This window comes from Oncorhynchus masou, chromosome 32 (assembly GCF_036934945.1).
Source record: "Oncorhynchus masou masou isolate Uvic2021 chromosome 32, UVic_Omas_1.1, whole genome shotgun sequence".
In the NCBI taxonomy this organism is placed as follows: Eukaryota; Metazoa; Chordata; class Actinopteri; order Salmoniformes; family Salmonidae; genus Oncorhynchus; species Oncorhynchus masou.
Genome location: NC_088243.1, coordinates 55,151,646 through 55,174,404, shown reverse-complemented (window position 1 = coordinate 55,174,404; position 22,759 = coordinate 55,151,646). Strand labels below are relative to the sequence as shown.

The 22,759-nt window shown below is 41.6% G+C and overlaps 1 protein-coding gene across 1 annotated transcript; it reads right to left on the bottom strand.

The window, feature by feature from the left end:
• Positions 1-563: 563 nt before the first annotated feature.
• Positions 564-5,913, bottom strand: LOC135526226 (alpha-2Db adrenergic receptor-like). The gene has a single exon (XM_064954397.1). The coding sequence runs from the start codon at positions 5,412-5,414 to the stop codon at positions 4,119-4,121; it is 1,296 nt and encodes a 431-aa protein (XP_064810469.1). The 5' UTR covers positions 5,415-5,913; the 3' UTR covers positions 564-4,118.
• Between the last annotated feature and the right edge of the window lie 16,846 nt (positions 5,914-22,759).

Sequence of the window (22,759 nt, the reverse complement as noted above, 5' to 3'; positions counted from 1 at the left end):
GAATGCAGACTGAACAAGGTTTTCCTCTAGGATTTTGCCTGTGCTTAGCTCCATTCCATTTCTTTTTCATCCTGAAAAACTCCCCAGTCCTTAACGATTACAAGCATACCCATAACATGATGCAGCCACCACTATGCTTGAAAGTATGGAGAGTGGTACTCAGTAGTTTGTTGTATTGGATTTGCCCCATAAAGACTTTGTATTCAGGACAAAAAGTGAATTGCTTTGCCACATTTCTTTGCAGGATTACATAAATGCTTTGTTGCAAATAGGATGCATGTTTAGAATATGTTTTATTCTGTACAGGCTTCCTTCTTTTTGCTCTGGCAATTAGGTTAGTATTGTGGAGGAACTACAATGTTATTGAACCATCCTCAGTTTTCGCTTATTAACATTCAACTCTGTAACTGTTTTAAAGTCACCATTGAGGACATGGTGAAATCCCTGAGCAGTGTCCTTCCTCTCCGGTAACTGAGTTAATTAAGAAGGACACCTGTGTATTTGTAGTGACTGGGTGTATTAATACACCATCCAAAGTGTAATAAATTCACCAGGCTCAAAGAGATATTCAACTTCTGCTTTATTTTTTTTATACCCATCTACCAATAGGTACCCTTCTTTGTGAGGCATTGGAAAACCTCCCTGGTCTTTACGGTTGAATATGTGTTTGAAATTCACTGCTCAACTGAGGGACCTTACAGATAATTGTATGTGTGGGGTACAGAGATGAGGTAGTCATTCAGAATCATGTTAAACACTGTTATTATATACAGAGTGAGTCCATGCAACTTATGAAGCCAATTTTTTCCTCCGTAACTTATTTAGGCTTGCCGTATAAAGGGGTAGAATACCTATTGAATACTTATTAACTCAAGACATTTCAGCTTCACATTTCTATACATTTCTAAAAACATAATTGCACTTTGACATTATGGGGTATTGTGTACAGGCCAGGCTGTAACACAACAACATGTGGGAAAGGTTAAGGAGTGTGAATACTTTCTGAAGTCACTATATATGCTACATCGAGTATATATCCATTGATAAATTACATTACACACCAATAACACATTTACAGAACTGTGATCTTGCTGGTTTGAAAATAATTGTTTTGGAATTAAGCAGATGATGATTCAATCTTAGGTCAAAAGTGAAGAGTTATACCTGGGGGAAAAAGCTATTGATGTGAAACATTTGAATGAATTCCACCAACAGCAGATGTGTTTGAGCTAAATATATGTATAGTCTCCATCGTCAAATCAGTCCTACATATCTCATGCAATCTCTATTTCTGTTTATAAATAATATGCAGCCCTCTTCAAACCATCTCCCTTAGAGATAAAATAGACATACAAAATAGTGCCTGATCACTCCCGCCCGTTACAACCACCTCCCGAATAAACCCAAACAACTTGTTAAAGCATTTCTACTTCAGTAAAACCCAGGAGAACCAAATAATGCCTTGTTTGATTCCTTATTTTTCTCAGCCACTTGACTGTTAAATACTCTTAGTCCAGTTTAGTGTGTTTGGCACCATGCCAATACATCTGATGGCATTGGGACTTTGAAGACATTCTTCAGTGGTTATAAATAGTGTATTTATTTCTCACCCCCTGCCAGGGCTCAGACAATAGAACCAAGATGGCTTCCCTCTCTCTGACCTCATTCTGTTTTTCTCATGCACTAATATCCCTATATCACCATATTCTCTATAATACTGTATTTGAATTTTACATCCCATGTATGTCTTGAACGACCCAACATGAGACATGACCCAGTTCAAGTGTAACAGGTTATAATTGGCTATCTATAGAACAAAGGTCCAATGCAACATTTACATCTATCCTACATGATAAGTATGTGGCTTCTCTGGGTATTAAAACCACAGCCTTAGAGTCGCTAGCCCATATTTCCTCATAATGTAATTTGTCAGTCTCCACATCGCCTTCTGCTTAACCCTTCACCCAGCAGCTCTACAGTAAACGATGTACCCATGACAACATTTGCTGTCAGTCTCCACATCCAACACATCTAGAGATCTAACGCACATGTCTTCTTTGACATCACTGAATCACTCTCATGTTGCTCCTGTCTGCAATATGGCCAATTGTGGATTTATTTGTCATGGTAGAAAAGTCTTGAGGCTTTGTTGGTTTAAAAATGTAGAATCAGTAAATAAAGAGTTGGAATTCAAAGCAATCAGCCTACTGTTTAAATTAGACCAAGCATAATACTGCAATATCAAACAGAACAAAGAGGGTTAGAGAGCAAAGCTTGGGTAACGACGTGACTCCATTGTTGAACCAATACTGGCTCCATCTCACCGGAGGCCTGGCAGACCACAAAGCTGAAGACGTTCACTTAGGTAGCAGTAGACAACGTACAGACAGAGGTAGTAGTTGTTTTCAATCTGTTCCTCTCCCCCTCTCTCTCTCTCTTTGTCTCTCTGTCTCTCACACGCACACATGGTGAGGCTGGTAAAAGGGAGGATAGCTAATATTAATGGCTGGAATGGAGTGAATGGATTGGTATCAAGCTATGTGTTTGATGTGTTTTATACCGCTAAGTACATGCCGTTCTAGCCTGTCCTCCCCAATGATGGTGCCACCAGCCGCCTGTGACACACACACACACACACACACAATTATGGAGCATGTAGTGACACATTTGTAGTGACACGAGTTTTCTATTTCCAAAGGTTAAAACATGGAGCCCACTCAATAATGTCTGAGTAATGATTTCAAGGTCTGTTTTTAATCTTCTGGCCAATAGCTTCTTCTTTGGCTGAAGATTAAAATAATTGCAGCATAAATCATATTAGATTGTGTTTATGCTATGAAGGTGGCTCATACCATAGGCAATTTCTCCCAATCGTCATTCTCATCACTTATGAGGAAATATTCATTTTAGCAAAAGTGCCAAGCATGATCGATCTATCTGCTTACATACAGTGTTTAAATGAGGCACGATATCATGAGATATATTCCCATATCACTATATTTTTCTGATTGATAACAGTTCATATATGGTTTTGCAAACCATTGAATATGCCATGTCACGCATTCGCGTCACAGCATAGTGCCATCGGCGTAGTGCGCGGCGTTTCAGCACCACGGACAACAGCGCATGCATTTGGGGGTTCAGCGATGAGGGAGACCCGAAGCCCACTCAAAGAGATCTGCGTCATCAACTCACCTGACATCTGTCATAGTCGGATACCGTTTTAGATAATGGATTAAACACGACTCAAAGTTAATTACATTTTGACACGTCTCTATTAAACTCGACCAAGCAATTGCAGCCATTCCTAACTAGTTTGGCTACTCATGAAAGAAATGCCTAAGTAGATGCTACAACCGTGTACAGGGTGAACCTACTGTACACTCAGCCTACACTGCCTTTCCAGCCCAAACTGCCTCAACTTCATCCGAAGCCGACGGACACTTTCAATTTCTATAATTTCAACTTTTTGTTTTGTTATTTGACTTTTTATGCGTTTTGAGATTCTTTGAAAAAGTCAAAGTTAAAAAAAATGTATGTCAACTCAGTCTCTCTCATGTCTTATTGATGACAGTTTGATGAATATTTTTTTTGAAAAACCTAAACCTCTCAGTGCCACACACACAGGTCCATCAGCCTCGAAATCTGGGTTATGACTTCACTTTTACTCTGAAATAGATTTTTTTCATATCTTTATGGGACATAAAAGATTCATGAAAGTACAGAAAATAACGGGTCGTAAAAAGGCCCTGGAATTATGCTGTGGCCTAAATATATGAGTTACCTCACTGAATATTAAACGAATTCCTAACTTTGAAAGCAGGGGTCAATATGATTCAGTAGAGCCATATTAAATCATCAATGACAATACTCTATTTAGCTTTTGTTTGATATACCCTATTTCCTCTGTACATTGTTTCTAATATTCACACATTAGCGCACAACACGAGATATTTTGATATCATATTATTATTATTATTAAATAAAAAACGTTCCTTTTGGAACGAATATAGTCATTCAGAGGTGCAGGGATGCGTGCTTAGGTGAAGGACTGACGTGTGTTTCGATGAGCAGTGACGCACAGTCAGTCAGTCCCAGCTTCAAAGTGACCCTTCTTTTCAAGTGGTATTAGTGCGTTTTGAAGTCCGGCATACAATTTTCTTAAACGCTTTACGGAAATCCCTGTTGAAAATGGTATATATCATAGGGTTCACTGAGCTGTTACAGTAGCCAATCCAGAAGAAGGCGTTGAAGAGCGCGCCGGGTATGTAGCAGCTCTCTCTGCAGATCGCGTGCAGGCTGTATGTGAAAAAGAAAGGGAACCAGCAGAGCACGAACACCCCCATCACCACGGCCAGCACGAACGTGAAGCGCTTCTCGCGCATCTGGGCCACTTTAGTCTTGGACGCAGCCGCCACGAGTTGATGTCGCTGGGCCACCAGGGTCGCGTTGGTAGCGTTTTTGGGGTCTTGGAAAAGCTGCGAGGCGCGCGCTGAGGCCCAGGAGAGACGGCAGCTCTGTGGCGGGCAGCAGTCCGAGACCTCCACCTTCCTACGCTTGGAGAAGCGGTGGTTCCGTGGTTTGTTGTCCGACGCACAGCAGCTCTCCTCCAAGTCGATATAATCCAGCTCCTCCTGTCTGTGGTGGTCCTCGGAGCTCTGGCTACTGGGGCTCTCCATCTCCATCCGCTCCTTCCTCACGAAGCACGTCTCGGACTGAGAGGGCTGCCTCTCCAGGCCGGTCTTAGCCACGAACACGGTGGAGGAGCGCTGCTTGGCCACTTTATAGATTTTACAGTACACCAGGATCATGATGAGGCCCGGGGCGAAGAAGGACACGAGGCAAGAAGATAGGATGTACCAGGTCTCGTTGTTTAACAGACACTCGTGCTCGTTGTGCTTGGTCATGATGAGAGGTGGGAAGGAGATGACGGCGGAGATGACCCACACCACGGCTATCATGGACTTGATTCGCTTGGGGGTCCGCTTCAGGTTGTAGCTCACGGCCTTGGTGACTGACCAGTAGCGGTCCAGACTGATGGCGCACAGGTGGACTATGGAGGAGGTGCAGAAGAGGACATCCAGTGCCAGATAAAAGGCGCACCAGGTGCTCCCAAAGTACCAGTAACCCATGACCTCATTGGCAAGGGAGAACGGGATGACCAGTGTCGCCACGAGGATGTCTGCGCACGCCAGAGACACCAGGAAAAGGTTCTGGGGGGCGCGGAGAGCCCGGCTGGTGAGCACGGCCACGATGACCAGCGCGTTACCGACGATGGTGACCAGAATGATCACGGTGACCACAAGGATTATGAGCGCGGAGCCCACCTCCGTTTGCGGGAGAGGTCTTGGGGCGCTCGAGGTGTTGGTATCCTGCGAGGTATTGGTAACGGTGGTAAACTTGGCTACATCCATCCTGAACGCATCTTCTCTTGGTTAATTTTTAGTGTGTGCCTTTCCGCCCCAAAACACTTAACTTGGAAGCATTCAAATGTTGATCAAGTCATTAGTCCTAGAGAATGTAATCAGTGGAGACGCGCTGTGCGTTAAGGTTGTGTGATCAGTGAACAGATATAGAGCACATTGGTAAAATACCCGAGGGCCCATTGCGTCCTGGCGAGCTGCTCTCATCTTCAGTTCCATAGAGGGTCCGCAAAATGTTGGCGACACAAGCCCAGTTCGCTCCGTGGCCACAACGTATCCAGTAAGTTGTTGCAACTATAAAGTCCGGAAACCAGATAAGTAAGTCTCCATGTTAGGCTAACGTTACAGGAACATTAGCAACCTTTTGTTTCTGTTATCTCTCGGTCTTTCCCGTGCGCAGTGCTGTAGTTTTTTTTGTTAAAGCCTTGTGTCGCCAGTTACGCACAAGAGGCAGCGCGCACTGCGAGACACACACTGCTCGTGGAGTTTGTGTGCATGCGGGAGTGGAGTGGGTGACATCACTCCTAAGACCAACCTATCGTCAAACTAAGCGAAAGAGAGAGAGAAAGGGAGAAAGAGAGAGAGAGGTCTGAGTTTACTTTGGATAAGGAACAGCTGAGGGGAGACTGTATGTGGCTAGAATTACCTGTTTGGGTATTTTCTATTTCCAAACCTGATTCACCTCTTATCCACATAAAAAATAGTACAACCCAGCTACATGTTATAATGGAAGTTGATTAATAAAAATAAGAATAATATATCCATCACCATCATCAACTGTTATTATCATTTGATATCACATGTCGAACAGCATGAATGGTATGTCAGCCTATATGTTGACTTTGGGGTAAAGTCCACAACTACCATTACAAAGTGATCCAGTGATGAGATGTGTGTGTGTGTGTGTGTGTGTGTGTGTGTGTGTGTGTGTGTGTGTGTGTGTGTGTGTGTGTGTGTGTGTGTGTGTGTGTGTGTGTGTGTGTGTGTGTGTCTATAAACATAATCTGCAATGTAAGCATCGCTGGGAGGTTTAGGGACAAACAAAACATGTCTATTCATCTTTCATAGCTTGCTGTGTTGTTTACTTGATTTACTTTGACCATTCCGTCTGGTATATCTTCTTCACTCCCTGAACTTCACTCATGCAATGCTGAGCAGATAATGAAGCGATGGAAACTGTACAGATTGCTATTCTATTCAAACCGGCAAATTAACCATGTTTAAATAATGTCTCAATGTGCAGAGATAGCAATGATAACATGAGTTACATTATACATTCACCACACTCTCTCTTTTCCATAGAACACAAGGAGATTGAAATGAGAGAAATACCTGGCTGACCGTTTAGTTCCCCCGGAACACATTTGCTGTAGGGAGCTAGCCTAGTGATATAACATAATGCTCTGTTCAGCTGTGCTGTGGCAGGGCTGGGTGTAAAACTATTTAACCATTAGAAGCGTGGAGATAAGAGGATAGAGGAGACAAAGCTATCACAGCCACTTATGGTCACGGGGCAAAGTGTGGCTGATTGCTATTCGACAAAGCGCAGCTCTGCTCTGAATGCGCTGGTGCAGATGTATGACAATTGTGTAATTTTATGTCCGGGGGCCAAAAAAAACAGGGCAAATCAAATGTTATTTTTCACATGCTTTGTAAATAACAAGTGGACACAAACAGTGAAATGCTTACTTACGGGCCTTTCTCAACAATGCAGATACAAAATAAAATACAAAATAGAAAACTAATAACACAAGAAATAAAAACACATTGAGTAACGATTATTTGGCTCTGTACCAGCACAGAGTCAATGTGCATGCGTACGAGGTAATTGAGGTAAATACTGTATGTAAGTATGTATACTGTAGGTAAGGATAAAGATGAGGCACCAGGATTGATAATAGGCCGCAGTAGCAGCTAATGTGATGATTCAAAGTTTTAGTGTACAAGGGGGTCAATGCAGATGATCTGGGTAGGTATTTGGTTAACTATTTAGCAGTCTATGTCTTGAGAATGGATGCCATTCATGGTCCTGTTGGTTCCAGACTTGGTGCATTGTATCGCTTGCTGTGTGGTAGAAGAGAGACCATTCTATGACTTGGGTGGCTGGAGTCTTTGACAATTTTAGGGCCTTCCTTTGACGGCCTGGTATAGAGGTCCTGGATGGCAGGGAGCTCGGCCCCAGTGATGTACTGGGTTATACAAACTACCCTTTGTAGTTCCTTCTGGTCGGATGCCAAGCAGTTGCCATATCAAGAGGAGTTGCAGCCAGTCAAGATGCTCTCAATGGTCAAGATGCTCTCAGCTTGTTAACTTTTTGAGCATCTAAGGGCCCACGCCAAAGCACTCCATTTGCAAAGGAAACAGGGTGCGCAGACAGGAGGGTTGAGTGTGTATGTTCTCTTCTGAGTGTGTGACACTGTACAGGTGTATTGTTCTGAGTGGTTGTGTGTTATTTTGAGTGTGTGCGTGCAATACGTTGTGTGTTATTTTGAGTGTGTCCGTGCAATACGGTGTGTGTTAATTTGAGTGTGTGCGTGCAATACGGTGTGGTATTTTGAGTGTGTCAGTACAATACAGTGTGCGTTATTTTGAGTCTGTGTGTGCAATACGCTGTGTGTTATTTTGAATGTGTGCGTGTGTTGTCAGGATGCTCCGTTTTAGCATCCCTCTGCAGGGGTACATGCAGCAGTGGTCCCCTCCCACCCTCCTCACCACCAACCCCCCCCCATCCATCCCTGAATCTGAGCTATAAATCCCAATGAGTACTGAGTGCTGAGAGGTACTGCCCACCTAAAGGGAGACTGTCACAGTGGATCAGAGCTTGGCCTGGTGCTGCAGATATGACCCCAGTGCTCCACCTGTAATACAGACACAGAACATTAGCCTCACAGGCCCAGACCCACCTCAGCTCACCTCTGCTCCAGTCCAGTCATTATCAGGACGACATGCTCTTTCAGATAGTAGCAAGCAGAAAAATACACAAAAACATTTGTGGGTCATACAGTTGCAAGGCTATTAGGGGTTTTAAAAATGAGAGAGGTAATGTTTTAGAACATTCAGAGATGTACAACTGTAGTGTATTCTGTAACTTTTCATCAGCTGTGTGAGCCATTCTTTCACCTTGTACCCATGAAATAGAGTTAAAACCAATTGTATACCTGCTCAATTGAAATCAGGTACATTATCAGCCTTTAATAAAGACGTTGTAGGTGTGGTTTGAATAGTTGTAGACATAACACTTCAAGATTCAACTTTTCACCCCATAACGAGATGCAGTCCAATTGTACAGTGTTGTATTCAGGTGCTGACACAGTCCAGATAAAAAAATAAAAAATGCACTCCCATTTATCAAGGTCTGATGAAAAAACAAATCCTGCACTGTCTGGCAGTACTTCAGCAATCTCCTCAAGACCATATAAAATGTTCAAGGCAGCGCCAGGACAACTATCACCAGTGCTCAAAGAAATGTGGTTTACAGTAAACATCAGTTTTGTGATTTCGTAACAAAATGTAATTGTTAGAGCTGATAAGCATTCAAAGCTAAAAGTCAATGCCAGTGTTTCAATGTCTGATTGAGACTTGTTTGGAGACTACAAGTTGTGGGTTTCAGGAAAGTTGTGAGTAAACACTTCCCCCAATATAAATGTGCACTCACATGAACACACACAAAAGCACACACACACACCTCCATCCCAACCCCCTTCCATCTGTACCTATTCCTAGTTGCGAAACAATACCCCACATCCTGCTGGTTGGTCTCCAGCTTCCTGCTGTGATGTAATCAACACACCTAATTAGAGGTGGATGTGCATCACAGCCCCGTCCTGACTCCCAATCCACATCCCTTCACTGTGGCCAAAGAGTTTCGCTTGACCTAACATCCCATAAAACAACACAATTCAACCTCCCACTTACAATCTCTCTCCCAAGCTTCAACTCTCACCTCCTACCACAGTACATAGGGCTGGATAAATATAGGGGCTTTACTGGGCCTGAAGCCCCAGGTCCCAGACCCATGGGGAACCCAAGAGGCAGAAAATAAAGCCAATAATATATATGTGACAACAACCTCTCCCTCAACATCAGCAAGACCAAGGAGCTGATCGTGGACTATAGGAGAAAAAAGGGAGAGCACGCCCCCATTCACATCGACGGGCTGTTGTGGAGTGGATCGAGAGCTTCAATTTCCTTGTTGTCCACATCACTAAGGACTTAACATGGTCCACACACACCTGCACAGTCATGAAGAGGGCATGGCAGAGCCTCTTCCCACTCTGGAGGCTGAAAAGATTTGGCCTGGTTCCTCAGATCCTCCAAAAGTTCTACAGATGAACAATTGAGAGCATCTTGACTGGCTCTATCACCGCTTGGCATGGCAATTGCACCGCCCTTGACTGCAAAGCACTACAGAGGGTGATGCGGACAGCCCAGTACATACTACTTGTTCTTTATTTTACTCTTATTATTAACTATCCAGATGCCAAGTCACCTTACCCTGTCTTCTTGTACATACAGTATCAACCTCAAATACCTCGTACCGCTGCACGTTGATCTGGTACTAGTACTCCGTGTATACAGTGCTGTCGGACAGTATTCGAACCCCTTGACATTTTCCACATTTTGTTAGGTTACAGACTTATTCTAAAGTTAATTAAGTTTGTTTTTTCCTCATCAATGTACACACAATAACCCATAACGACAAAGCAAAATCATTATTTTTGATTTTGAAAACTTATGTAAAATATTTAATTTACTTATGTATTCAGACCCTTTGTTGAAGCACCTTTGGCAGTGATTGCGGCCTCAAGTCTTCTTGGGTATGATGCTACAAGCTTTGCACACCTGTATTTGGGGAGTTTCTCCCATTCTTCTCTGCAGATCCTCTCAAGATCTGTCAGGTTGAATGGGGAGAGTTCCTGCACAGCTATTTTCAGGTCTCTCCAAAGATGTTCGATCAGGTTTAAGTCTGGGCTCTGGCTGGGCCACTCAAGGACATTCAGAGACTTGTCCCGAAGCCACTCCTACATTGTCTTGGCTGTTTGCTTAGGATCGTTGTCCTGTTGAAAGGTGAACCTTCACCCCAGTCTGAGATCCTGAGTGCTCTGGAGCAGGTTTTCATCAAGGATCTCTCTGTACTTTGCTCTGTTCATCTTTGGCTCGATCCTGACTAGTCTCCCAGTCCATGGCGCTGAAAAACATCCCCACAGCATGATGATGCCTCCAGATGTGACGCTTAGCATTCAGGCCAAGGAGTTCAATCACCAGTCTCAACGTCAACAGTGAAGAGGCGACTCCGGGATGCTTGCCTTCTGTTGACATTGAAACTGGTGTTTTGCAGGTACTATTTAATGAAGTTGCCAGTTGAGGACTTGTGAGGCATCTGTTTCTCAATCTAGACACTCTAATGTACTTGTCCTCTTGCTCAGTTGTGCACTGGGGCCTCCCACTCCTCTTTCTTTTCTGGTTAAAGCCAGTTTGAGCTGTTCTGTGAAGGGAGTAGCACACAGCGTTGTATGTGATCTTCAGTTTCTTGGCAGTTTCTTGCATGGAATAGCCATTTCTCAGAACAAGAATAGACTGACTAGTTTCAGAAGAAAGTTCTTTGTTTCTGGCCATTTTGCGCCTGTAATCGAACCCACAAATGTTGATGCTCCAGATACTCAGCTAGTCTACAGAAGGCCAGTTGTATTGCTTATTTAACCAGTACAACAGTTTTCAGCTGTGCTAACATAATTGCAAAAGTGTTTTCTATGATCAATTGGCCTTTTAAAATGATAAACTTGGATTAGCTAACACAACATGCATTGGAACACAGGAATGATGGTTGCTGATAGTGGGCCTCTAGATTTTCCATTAAAAAACAGCTTTTCCAGCTACAATAGTCATTTACAACATTAACAATGTCTACACTGTATTTCTGATCAATTTAATGCTATTATAATAGACAAAAATGTTGCTTTTCTTTCAAAAACAAGGATATTTCTAAGTGACCCCAAACTTTTGAAGTGTACATATATGACTGTGCGTTATCCTAGAGGCTTTGTACATAACTAGATAATGTAGCTAGCATTTAAAGCTTTTGTCACGTTCTGACCTTAGTTCTTTTGTTATGTCTTTGTTTTAGTATGGTCAGGGGTTGATTTGGGTGTGTTGTCTATGTTCCTTTTTCTATGTTTTGGGATTTCTGTGTTTGGCCTGGTATGGTTCTCAATCAGAGGCAGCTGTCAATCATTGTCCTTGATTGAGAACCATACTTCCGTAGCCTGGTTTCACTTTTGAGTTGTGGGTGATTGTTTCCTGTGTCTGTACCACACGGGACTATTTCGGTTTTCATTTGTTAATTCATGGTGTTATTTTATATTTTTGTAGTGTTCAGTTTTATATATTAAAATGGACACTTACCACGCTGCGCATTGGTCCAACATATCTTACTCCTCGTCAGAAGAAGAGGACAATCGTTACAGCTATTTAATGCTATTGTAACACTACTGTACCGGTAGGCTTGCTACTTGCTATCTAGCAAACGTTAGTAAGGGTTTGTGTGTCTCTGTGAAAAGATGGCTAACCATTTATACATAACCTATTTATTTATAGGCTGCTAGTCATGTGATGATCTGTTTGCTTGATTGCTGCTTTAAGTGTGTGTGTGTGTGTGTGTGTGTGTGTGTGTGTGTGTGTGCACGCTCTGTGTGTAAGTTTCCACAGAAGTGCAGCAGTGTGTTTTGATGACTCTCTCGTGACAGTGTCAGAGGGGGACTGAGAGCTGGGAGAGTTCAAGGTGACTGTGGAAAGGGACAGTCGCGGGAGTAGCCCTGCCTTCTGTTGCATGCACAAAGCCATAGAGCTTTCAATAACACTCCATCACTGGTAAGACAGGGGGGAGAAAGAGCTGATGAGGGAGGAGATGGGGAAGGGAGGCAAGAAAGACACAGGGGGAGGAGGAAGTGTGAGGTTGTGGAGAGTCTGAGAGTTGGACGTTCTAAGTCTGTGCTCACTTTTTGTCTCTCTTTCCAAAAAGCCTAACTGTTTCTGAATCTGGAGACACTGGAACAGATCCAGCATGAGTATATCAAGGTAAGTCAGTCTGAACTGGACGAAACCGGTCCACACAGGCTAGACCCATATAGACAATCTGTCAACCTTATTAGACTAAAACATAAAAACACTACAATGTTACATTCCCATCAATCATCTACTCTCAGCTTCAGGACCACAGATTGTACAAGAAGTGTCACATGGTCCAGTGTGATGGAATGCTGGTGGTGAATAAAATCACTACTGTGAGAGGTGAGAGAGAAAGGGGGAGTAGGGAAGGGGTAAAGGGGCAGAGCACGTGCTTCCCAATGTGCTCGTGTGTGTGTGTGTGTGTGTGTGTGTTAGAGTTGAATGGCAGTAACCAAGATTTACTGGGATTTACTGCCCAAAACACACTTTTCCCAGGATGAATAATACATGATTTATATGCCCAGCATGGCGTGAAATGGAACTGTTACATTATATGCAATGTCTATATCTGGCTTCTCTATGGCCTCTGCATGATGAATCATCAACGCTCAGGGTAGGACAGACTGCCCATCTCAGTATGGAGCGCAGTTTTTTCTCGTGACAGTTAGGGCTGAATTTTCTGCAGCATAGTCTACCTTATTTTTTTATTGTAACGATTTTTTTTTTCAGAACAGCCTACCACTAGAATATTGACTATCATCGCTTTAAATCAGTGCAGGCCTGAGCACTCTCTCAAGTCATTCTTTCTCTCCATCAACTCCATTCAAATTGAATCCAAAATAGATAATCCAGCTCTAGATTGATATATAGGCCTAAATATAAAGTATATGTCCTAGCCTACCCCTTTCAGGTAATACATTCAATGCAGGTTTAGCCTTATATATATACCTAATTAATCATGGGTTATGCATAGTAAGCTTCTGACTTCTAGCTACTGTCTCTTGCGCAATACGTACGTAACAGTGCTCTGCTGGCCTCGCTCTAAAAACGCTCCTTAGCTCTTGGAGTCAACATGCAGCAAAACCTAGACTAGAAAGGCTTGCTGGACATGACTTTTTAGCATTTCTTATACCAATAAACTATTGAGGTACGCAAGCTCTTGTTTGCTGAATGTTAAATACAGCAGGGAATAAATAGAACTCACGGGTAGTTTGAAAGATGAGCGAACACGCGATGGCGGTAGGCTATAGCAGTTATTTATTCAGACACATAATCATTAAATCTTTGTGAGGAGAAGTGAAAGCCCTTTGCATCTAATTCTGGTCCTATATTATTCAAGGATACCGTTAGAATGATGAAGATAAGGACAACGAAACGTATTTGATTTAACTGTTGAAAGCGAGGAAGGAATGAAACAACAATAGACAGAAACGGAGGAGGTAGGCTAACATTAGAGGGAATATTATAAAAGGTAGGTCTATGTATGCATCATCCTACTAGTTATACAAATAAGCCCTATTACATTTCAAAATGGAAATCAAATTCGCTAGCCAAACTTGTAACTTTGTAGGCTGCATGTGCTGCACGTAAATCGCATGTTTTCTCCCTGCTTTATAATGGTTTTAACGATGTGCGTAATTCCAGTCCATATAACACAGTATAGTACAATACAATAATTTACAGTAATACAGGTCACACTAAAAAAAGATTAGCATACTGGAGCTAGTTTAGTGTATTTACCCAAGATGGCATATAGCTAGCTACATCTAAGGTCTTTTTTTTTGTCTGTCTTGGGTAATGGGCGGTAGCCTATATCACATATGTATTCGATAAAGGAACAGTCAATTGGGCTTTTGGGGGCTTGGGCTCATTAAGTGTCGATCATGTCGGACTCATAAAATGTATTTAATATGGCTCTTCAGGCTCAGGTAGCATGAGTTTTATATTTTCATGATGATCAAAGCTCTAATCAAATCCAGACATACAGTTGAAGTCGGAAGTTTACATACACCTTAGTCAAATACATTAAAACTCAGTTTTTCACAATTCCTGACATTTAATCCCAGGAAAAAAATCACTGTTTTAGGTCAGTTAGGATCACCACTTTATTTTAAGAATGTGAAATGTCAGAATAATAGTAAAGAGAATGAATTATTTCAGCTTTTATTTCTTTCCTCACATTCCCAGTGGGTCAGAAGTTTACATACACTCAATTAGTATTTGGTAGTATTTTCCTTTAAATTGTTTAACTTGGGTCAAACATTTCGGGTAGCCTTTCATAAGCTTCCCACAATAAGTTGGGTGAATGTTTTTTTCTCCTCCTGGCAGAGCTGGTGTAACTGAGTCAGGTTTGTAGGCCTCCTTGCTCGCACATGCTTTTTCAGTTCTGCCCACAATAGGATTGAGGTCAGGGCTTTGTGATGGCCACTCCAATACTTTGACTTTGTTGTCCTTAAGCCATTTTGGCACAAATGATGCTTTGGGTCATTGTCCATTTGGAAGACCCCCATTTGCGACCAAGCTTAAGCTTCCTGAGTGATGTCTTGAGATGTTGCTTCAATATATCCACATATTTTCCTTCCACATGATACCATCTATTTTGTGAAGTGCACCAGGCCTTCCTGCAGCAAAGCACCCCCACAACATGATGCTGCCACCCCCGTGCTTCACAGTTGGGATGGTGTTCTTCGGGTTGCAAGCCTCCCCTTTTTCCTCCAAACATAACAATGGTCATTATGGCCAAACAGTTCTATTTCTGCTTCATCAGACCAGAGGACATTTCTCCAAAAAGTACAATTTTTGTCCCCATGCACAGTTGCAAACCGTAGTCTGGCTTTTTTTATGGCAGTTTTGAAGCAGTGGCTTCTTCCTTTATGAGCGGCCTTTCAGATTATGTCGATATAAGACTTGCTTTACTGTGGATATAGATACTTTTGTACCTCTTTTCTCCAGCATCTTCACAAGGTCCTTTGCTGTTGTTCTGGGATTGATTTGGACTTTTTGCACCAAAGTACATTCAATTCTAGGAGACAGAACTCATCTCCTTCCTGAGCGGTATGATGGCTACGTGGTCCCAGGGTGTTTATAATTGTGTACTATTGTTTGTACACATGAATGTGGTACCTTCAGGTGTTTGGAAATTTCTTCCAACGATGAAGCAGACTTGTGGAGGTCTACGATTTTTTTCTGAGGTCTTGGCTGATATCTTTTGATTTTCCCATGATGTCAAGCAAAGAGTTTGAATGTAGTCCTTGAAATACATCCGCAGGTACACCTCCAATTGACTCAAATTATGTCAATTACCCTATCAGAAGCTACTAAAGACATTCCATAATTTTCTGGAATTTTCCAAGCTGTTTAAAGGCACAGTCAACTTAGTGCATGTAAACTCCTGACCCACTGGAATTGTGATACAGTGAGTTATAAGTGAAATAATCTGTCTGTGAACAATTGTTGGAAAAATACTTGTGTCATGCTCAAAGTAGATGTCCTAACCGACTTGCCAAAACTATAGTTTGTTAACAAGAACATTGTGGAGTGTTTGAAAAACGAGTTTTAATGACTCCAACCTAAGTGTTTGTAAACTTCCGACTTCAACTGTATGTACAGTACCTTTCAAATGTTTGGAGTCACTTAGAAATGTCATTGTTTTTGAAAACCCTTTTGAAATTATGTTAGCACAGCTGAAAACTGTTGTTCTGTTTAAAGAAGCAATAAAACTGACCTTTAGACTTGAGTATCTCAAGCATCAGCATTTGTGGGTTCGATCACAATCTCAAAATGGCCAGAAACAAAGAACTTTCTTCTGAAACTCGTTAGTCTATTCTTGTTCTGAGAAATTAAGGCTATTCCATGTGAGAAATTGCCAATAATCTGAAGATTTCATACTCCCTTCACAGAACGCAAACTGGCTCTAACCAGAATAGAAAGAGGAGTGGGAGGCCCCGGTGCACAATAGAGCTAGTGGACAAGTACATTCATGTCTAGTTTGAGAAACTATCTGCCCGAATGGATAATGCCAACTTGGTGGAGGAGGAATAATGGTTTGGGGCTGTTTCTCATAGTTCGGACTTGGCCCCTTAGTTCCAGTGAAGGGAAATCTTAACTCTACAGCATAGGCGTTCCCTAACAGAAATATGCAAATACATTCTATGACAAACCTATAGAATCTCGCTAGCTCATGCTTGGCTCTGGCCCCTCCTTGCTTGTGTCCCTTCACTCTAATTTGTTCCCATTGGAAATTATAGGCTGTGGTCTATCTTGGGTTAGTTCTAAAAGTCTTTGGTGTCAGATGTCTGGTTCAAACATATTTTCGACATCAGTTCAGTCGTCATAACTCATAAAATGGCCATAGTCCACATACACCCAGAACACTGGTTCAGTCATATTGCTTATATACTAGCTAGGTAAGTAAATTCACATAGATGTTGTATGTATTGGTGCCAATTAATTGGTGAGAGACTGTCAACGTTAGTCTTCCCTGGTTTACCTGAGCTTTACCTGAGTGATTGCTGAATTTAGACGCTCCTACCTTAGCCTACGACCCAATCCCAAATCAAACATTAGGACCTTAACCCCGTGCACTAATCTGAGAGGACTACATACAATCTGGTCAAAATTATATCAAGTCTTTCAGGGAAAGGTGGAGCATTTTCTGCATGACCCATACCAACCTAATTATCTTGGTTGTTCACAATTGCATAGGGTGTAGAGGCTAAGGGTGGTTTGGGACTGGTCTGCAGCGACAGACTATCTTTCAGCACTACTGATTATATCATATGTGTCAAACTCATTACACGGATGGCCGAGTGTCTGCGGGTTTTCGCTCCTCCCATGTACTTGACTGATGAATGAAGGTAACTGATTAGTATGAAGTCCTCTCACCTGGTTGTCTAGGTCTTAGTTGAAAGGCAAAACCAAAAGAACTGTAGACACTAGGCCCTCCATGGAACGAGATTGACACCCGTGTATTAGATAAAGAGCATTCCATAGAGACATCTCCTATACCAATCTATTCATTATGAAAAAAGCACCTGAAAAAAAAGACATTGGATATGCTTTTGAGCATGGTGGAGTTATTAATTACACTTTGGATGGTGCATCAATGCACCCTGTCGGCACAAAAATATAGGTGTTCTTTTTATCTCAGTTGCCGGAGATGAAGGAAACCACTCGGGGATTTCACCATGAGGCCAATGGTGACTACAACCTCTTGGAACTCCCTCTAATTGTCATCAACTGACACTAATTAGCATAACGAAACAGACAGAAAATATTACTAGAAAATATTGATATTCATGAAATCACAAGTGAAATATATTGAAACATAGCTTAGCCTTTTGTTAATCACCCTGTCATCTTAGATTTTGAAATTATGCTTTACAGCCAAAGCAAGACAAGCATTTGCGTGAATTTATCGATAGCCTAGCATAGCATTATGCCTAGCTAGCAGCAGGCAATCTGGTCACAAATCAGAAAAGCAATCAAATTAAATCGTTCACCTTTGATGAGCTTCGGATGTTTTCACTCACGAGACTCCCAGTTAGATAGCAAATGTTCCTTTTTTCCCAAAAATATTATTTTTGTAGCCTTAATAGCTCCGTTAGTTCTTCACATTTGGCTGAGAATTCGACCGGAAATTCCAAATTAGCTCCATAATATCGACAGAAACATGGCAAACGTTGTTTATAATCAATCCTCAATGTGTTTTTCAAATATCTATTAGATAATATATCAACCGGGACAGCTGTATTTTCAGTAAGACCGGGAGGAAAAATAGCTACCTCTGTCTATTACGCAAGAATTACTCAGCCGGACACTTACGCAATGTAGTCGTTTACGCTCATTCTTCAACATAAATCTAGTTGATAGCCCATTCACTGCTCAATAGGGACGCATCGGAACGCAGAGCTTTCAAAACATGAGTTACTTCCTGATTGGATTTTTCTCAGGCTTTCGCCTACAATATCAGTTCTGTTATACTCACAGGCAACATTTTTACAGTTTTGGAAACTTTAGAGTGTTTTCTATCCCAAGCCGTCAATTATATGCATATTCTAGCATCTTGTCCTGACAAAATAGCCCGTTTACTTTGGGAATGTTATTTTTCCAAAAATGAAAATAGTGCCCCCGAGTTTCAAGACGTTTTAAAACGGTTACAGAGTTTAATGGCTGTGATAGGAGAAAACTGAGGATGGATCAACAACATTGCACTTACTCCACAATACTAATACTAACCTAAGTGACAGAGTGAAAAGAAGGAAGCCTGTACGGAATAAAAATATTCAAAAACATATACCCTGTTTGCAACAAGGCACTAAAGTAATATTGCAAAACATGAGCAAAGCAATTAACTTTTTGTCCTAAATTAAAGTGTTATGTTTAGGACAAATCCAATACAACACATTACTGAGAACCACTCAAATTAAGTCAAATTGTATTTTTCACATACTTTGTAAACAACAGGTGTAGAACAACATTGAAACACTCAGCCAGGTCACCTTTTAAACAAATCAATATTTGACATCCATCCATGTCTGAGGACGTCAGGAGATTGCGGAAACCGGCCACCAGGGGCAACAGTGAGCGTTGTTACATTCAAGTAAGTTTCGATTTTATTAAGGTGTTGTGGTCGGGTATGGTGGATGAGCGTAAGAATCTACCTCTTATTGCAAAGGGTGCAAGTTCAAATCCAGCAATAGAAATTTGTTTTAAACCAATCCCAAACCTTAACCATTACATTAACCGTTCAGAGTTCATTCCTAACCTTAAGAATTTGGGGTTAATGCCTAAAATTAACCCTAACCTTACAAATTCAGAGTAAATGCCTAAACTTAACCTTAAGCAGTTCGAGATTTGAAGTTTGCAGCAACTTTGAAATATGATACTTGAGAAACATGGATGAAAGTCTAATTCTGATGTGAGACTGTGAGAGATAGTTGGAAGTGCTTACTTATGAGCACTTTCCAAAGATGCAGAGAGGATTTTCTTTAAATCATATAAAAATTTAAAAATTACAGCACAAAGAATAAATACACAATGAGTAACGATAACTTACACATACAGGGCACCAGTACCGAGTCGATGTGCAGGGGTACGAGGTAATTGAGGTAGATATGTACATGTACCGTGCCTTTGTAAACTATTCAGACTCCTTGGCTTTATACACATTTTGTTATGTTACAGCCAGTTTCAAACCACCAAGACTCTTCATAGAGATGGCCGCCCGGCCAAACTGAGCAATTGAGGGAGAACGGTCTTGGTCAGGGAGGTGACCAAGAACCCGATGGTCACTCTGACAGAGCTCTAGAGTTCCTTTGTAGAGATGGGAGAACCTTCTAGAAGGACAACCATCTCAGCAGCACTCCACCAATCAGGCCTTTATGGTGGTGTGGCCAGACGGAAGCCACTCCTCAGGCACATGACAGCCCGCTTGGTGTTTGCCAAAAGGCACCTAAAGACTCTCAGACCATGAGAAACTAAATTCTCTGGTCTGATGAAACCAAGATTAAACTCTTTGGCCTGAATGCCAAGAGTCACGTCTGGAGGAAACCTGGCACCTCTCAAATCAATCCCAGAACAACAGCAAAGGACCTTGTGAAGATGCTGGAGGAAACAGGTACAAAAGTATCTATATCCATAGTAAAACGAGTCCTATATCGACCTAACCTGATTGGCCGCTCAACAAGGAAGAAGCCACGGCTCCAAAACTGCCATAAAAAAGCCAGACTACGGTTTGCAACTGCACATGGGAACAAAGGTCATATATTTTGGAGAAATGTCCTCTGGTTTGATGAAACAAGAATAGAACTGTTTGGCCATAATGACCATTGTTATGTTTGGAGGAAAAAGGGTGAGGTTTGCAAGCCGAAGAACATCATCCAAACTGTGAAGCACGGGGGTGGCAGCATCATGTTGTAGGGGTGCTTTGCGGCAGGAGGGACTGGTGCACATCACAAAATAGATGGCATCATGAGGACAAGGAAAATATGTGGATATATTGAAGCAACATCTCAAGACATCAGAATGTTAATGCTTGGTTGCAAATGGGTCTTCCAAATGGACAATGACCCCAAGCGTACTTCTAAAGTTGTGGCAAAATAGCTTAAGGACAACAAAGTCAAGGTATTGGAGTGGCCATCACAAAGCCTTGACCTCATCCTATAGAACATTTGTGGGCAGAACTGAAAAAGTGTGTGCGAGCAAGGAGGCCTACAAATCTGACTCAGTTACACTAGCTCTGTCAGGAGGAATGGGTCAAAATTCACCTAACTTATTGTGGGAAGCTTGTGGAAGGTTACCCAAAACGTTTGACCCAAGTTAAACAATTTAAAGGCAATGCTACCAAATACTAATTGAGTGTATGTAAACTTCTGACCCACTGGGAATGTGATGAAATAAATAAAAGCTGAAATAATGAATTGTCTTTACTATTATTCTGACATTTCACATTCTTAAAATAAGGTGTTGATCCGAACTGACCTAAGACAGGGAATTTTTACTTGGATTAAATGTCAGGAATTGTGAAACTGAGTTAAAAATGCATTTGGCTAAGGTGTATGTAAACTTCCAACTTCAACTGTATATTTTTCTTCATTATAAATATCACTATATTCTGAAATGAATAACTTCCAACGAGTGTAATAATGATAATTTCACCCATAAATCATTGAATTTTCATAATACAGAGCCCATTTTATAATATGAAACAATACTAAAATACTGTACATGTTTGATACATATATACAAATGTTGTAATTATATATATATTCCGAACAACCTTGTCGGAGGAGAACTTGCACCCTCCACAATTGTAAAGCTATTCTCTTCTTACAAACTATTAATTGCAAACAATTGTCAAATTTGCGTCTATAAAAAAACCTATGATTGCAGCATCCAGCGTTCAGACAGAAAGACTGTCTTCAAACATCTTGTTTTTGTCCCACCATAATTATTAATTAACAGAAAACAACAAACTAGATAGACAATCAGTGCAAAACACTCTGTGATATTCTGATTTTAATTTCAAAAAGCTTTTTTTCATGTAGTTAAAGAAAGTAAACTGCTCTTGTCTCCTTTTACTGTGATCAAACTGCAACAGGGTTAGAGTCAGGGATGAGAGATTTAGCTAGAAGACAAATAACATCTGTCCCAAAACAACAACCATAATCCCTCGGGTAATTCTGAGAGGACTGGATAGTGGAAGAAATGTGGCTAATTACCATAATGATTAAACCTCTCCTTTTCTTTCAGATCTGCATGACATGCCTTGGTGGTAGAGGTGGCTAGTGGTTGTTTCTGAACAGGGCCAAGCAGTCAAAAAACAAGCTTTAGGTCTTATAGGGTATGTTTTTGGACCGGGCTAGAGAGGGTTGAGAAATGGAGGGAGGAAGAGAGGTTTAAACAAACGAAACACAGCCCAGCCAGCCTCCCCTCTTTGAACAGCAATAGTTTAAATCCTCCTGGATGATTTCAAGCTTTCACAAGATCCTTGACGCTATTTTCAGACTGTGGGCCTCTCCATCTACCATCACTGGCCCACGTGAGCTATCGACTGTGTCTTTCTATCTAAAGATGAACAGAACAAGAATAGAGAGCAGGTGGTGTTGATGATGATGATGAAGGCACGAGAGTGAGTGAAGAACAGTTCTGCGGGGCTGTGGCGAGGTGTGGCTAGGCCATCCCATCCTTGCTGTCTGTGTGTGTTCTGGTGGAGTTTGGTTTGACTTAACAGCACTAGGGTTATAGTACTGTACCACTAGGACAGTTGGCCGGGTTCTAAAGATGACAGTAAAATGTTAATGTAATGTTATGTTTATACACTACCGGTCAAAAGTTTTAGAACACCTTTATTTTTCTATTTTCTATTTTCTACTACTGTCTAATAGTGAAGACATCAAAACTATGAAATAACACGTGTAGTCATGTAGAAACCAAACAAGTGTTACAAATATATTTTATATTTGAGATTCTTCAAATAGCCACCCTTTGCCTTGATGACAGCTTTGCACACTCTTGGCATTCTCTCAACCAGCTTCATCTGGAATGCTTTTCCAACAGTCTTGAAGGAGTTCCCATATACGCTGAGCACTTGTTGGCTGCATTTCCTTCACTCTGTGGGATGACTCATCCCAAACCATCTCCATTTGGTTGAGGTTGGGGGATTGTGGAGGCCAGGTCATCTGATGCATCGCTCCATCACTCTCCTTGATAAAATAGGTGTGTTGGGTCATTGTCCTGTTGAAAAACAAATGATAGTCCCACTAAATCCAAACCAGATGGGATGGTGTATCGCTGCAGATTGCTGTGGTAGCCATGCTGATTAAGTGTAACCAGCAAAGTACCCCCACACCATAACACCTCCTCCTCCATGATTTACGTCGGGAAATACA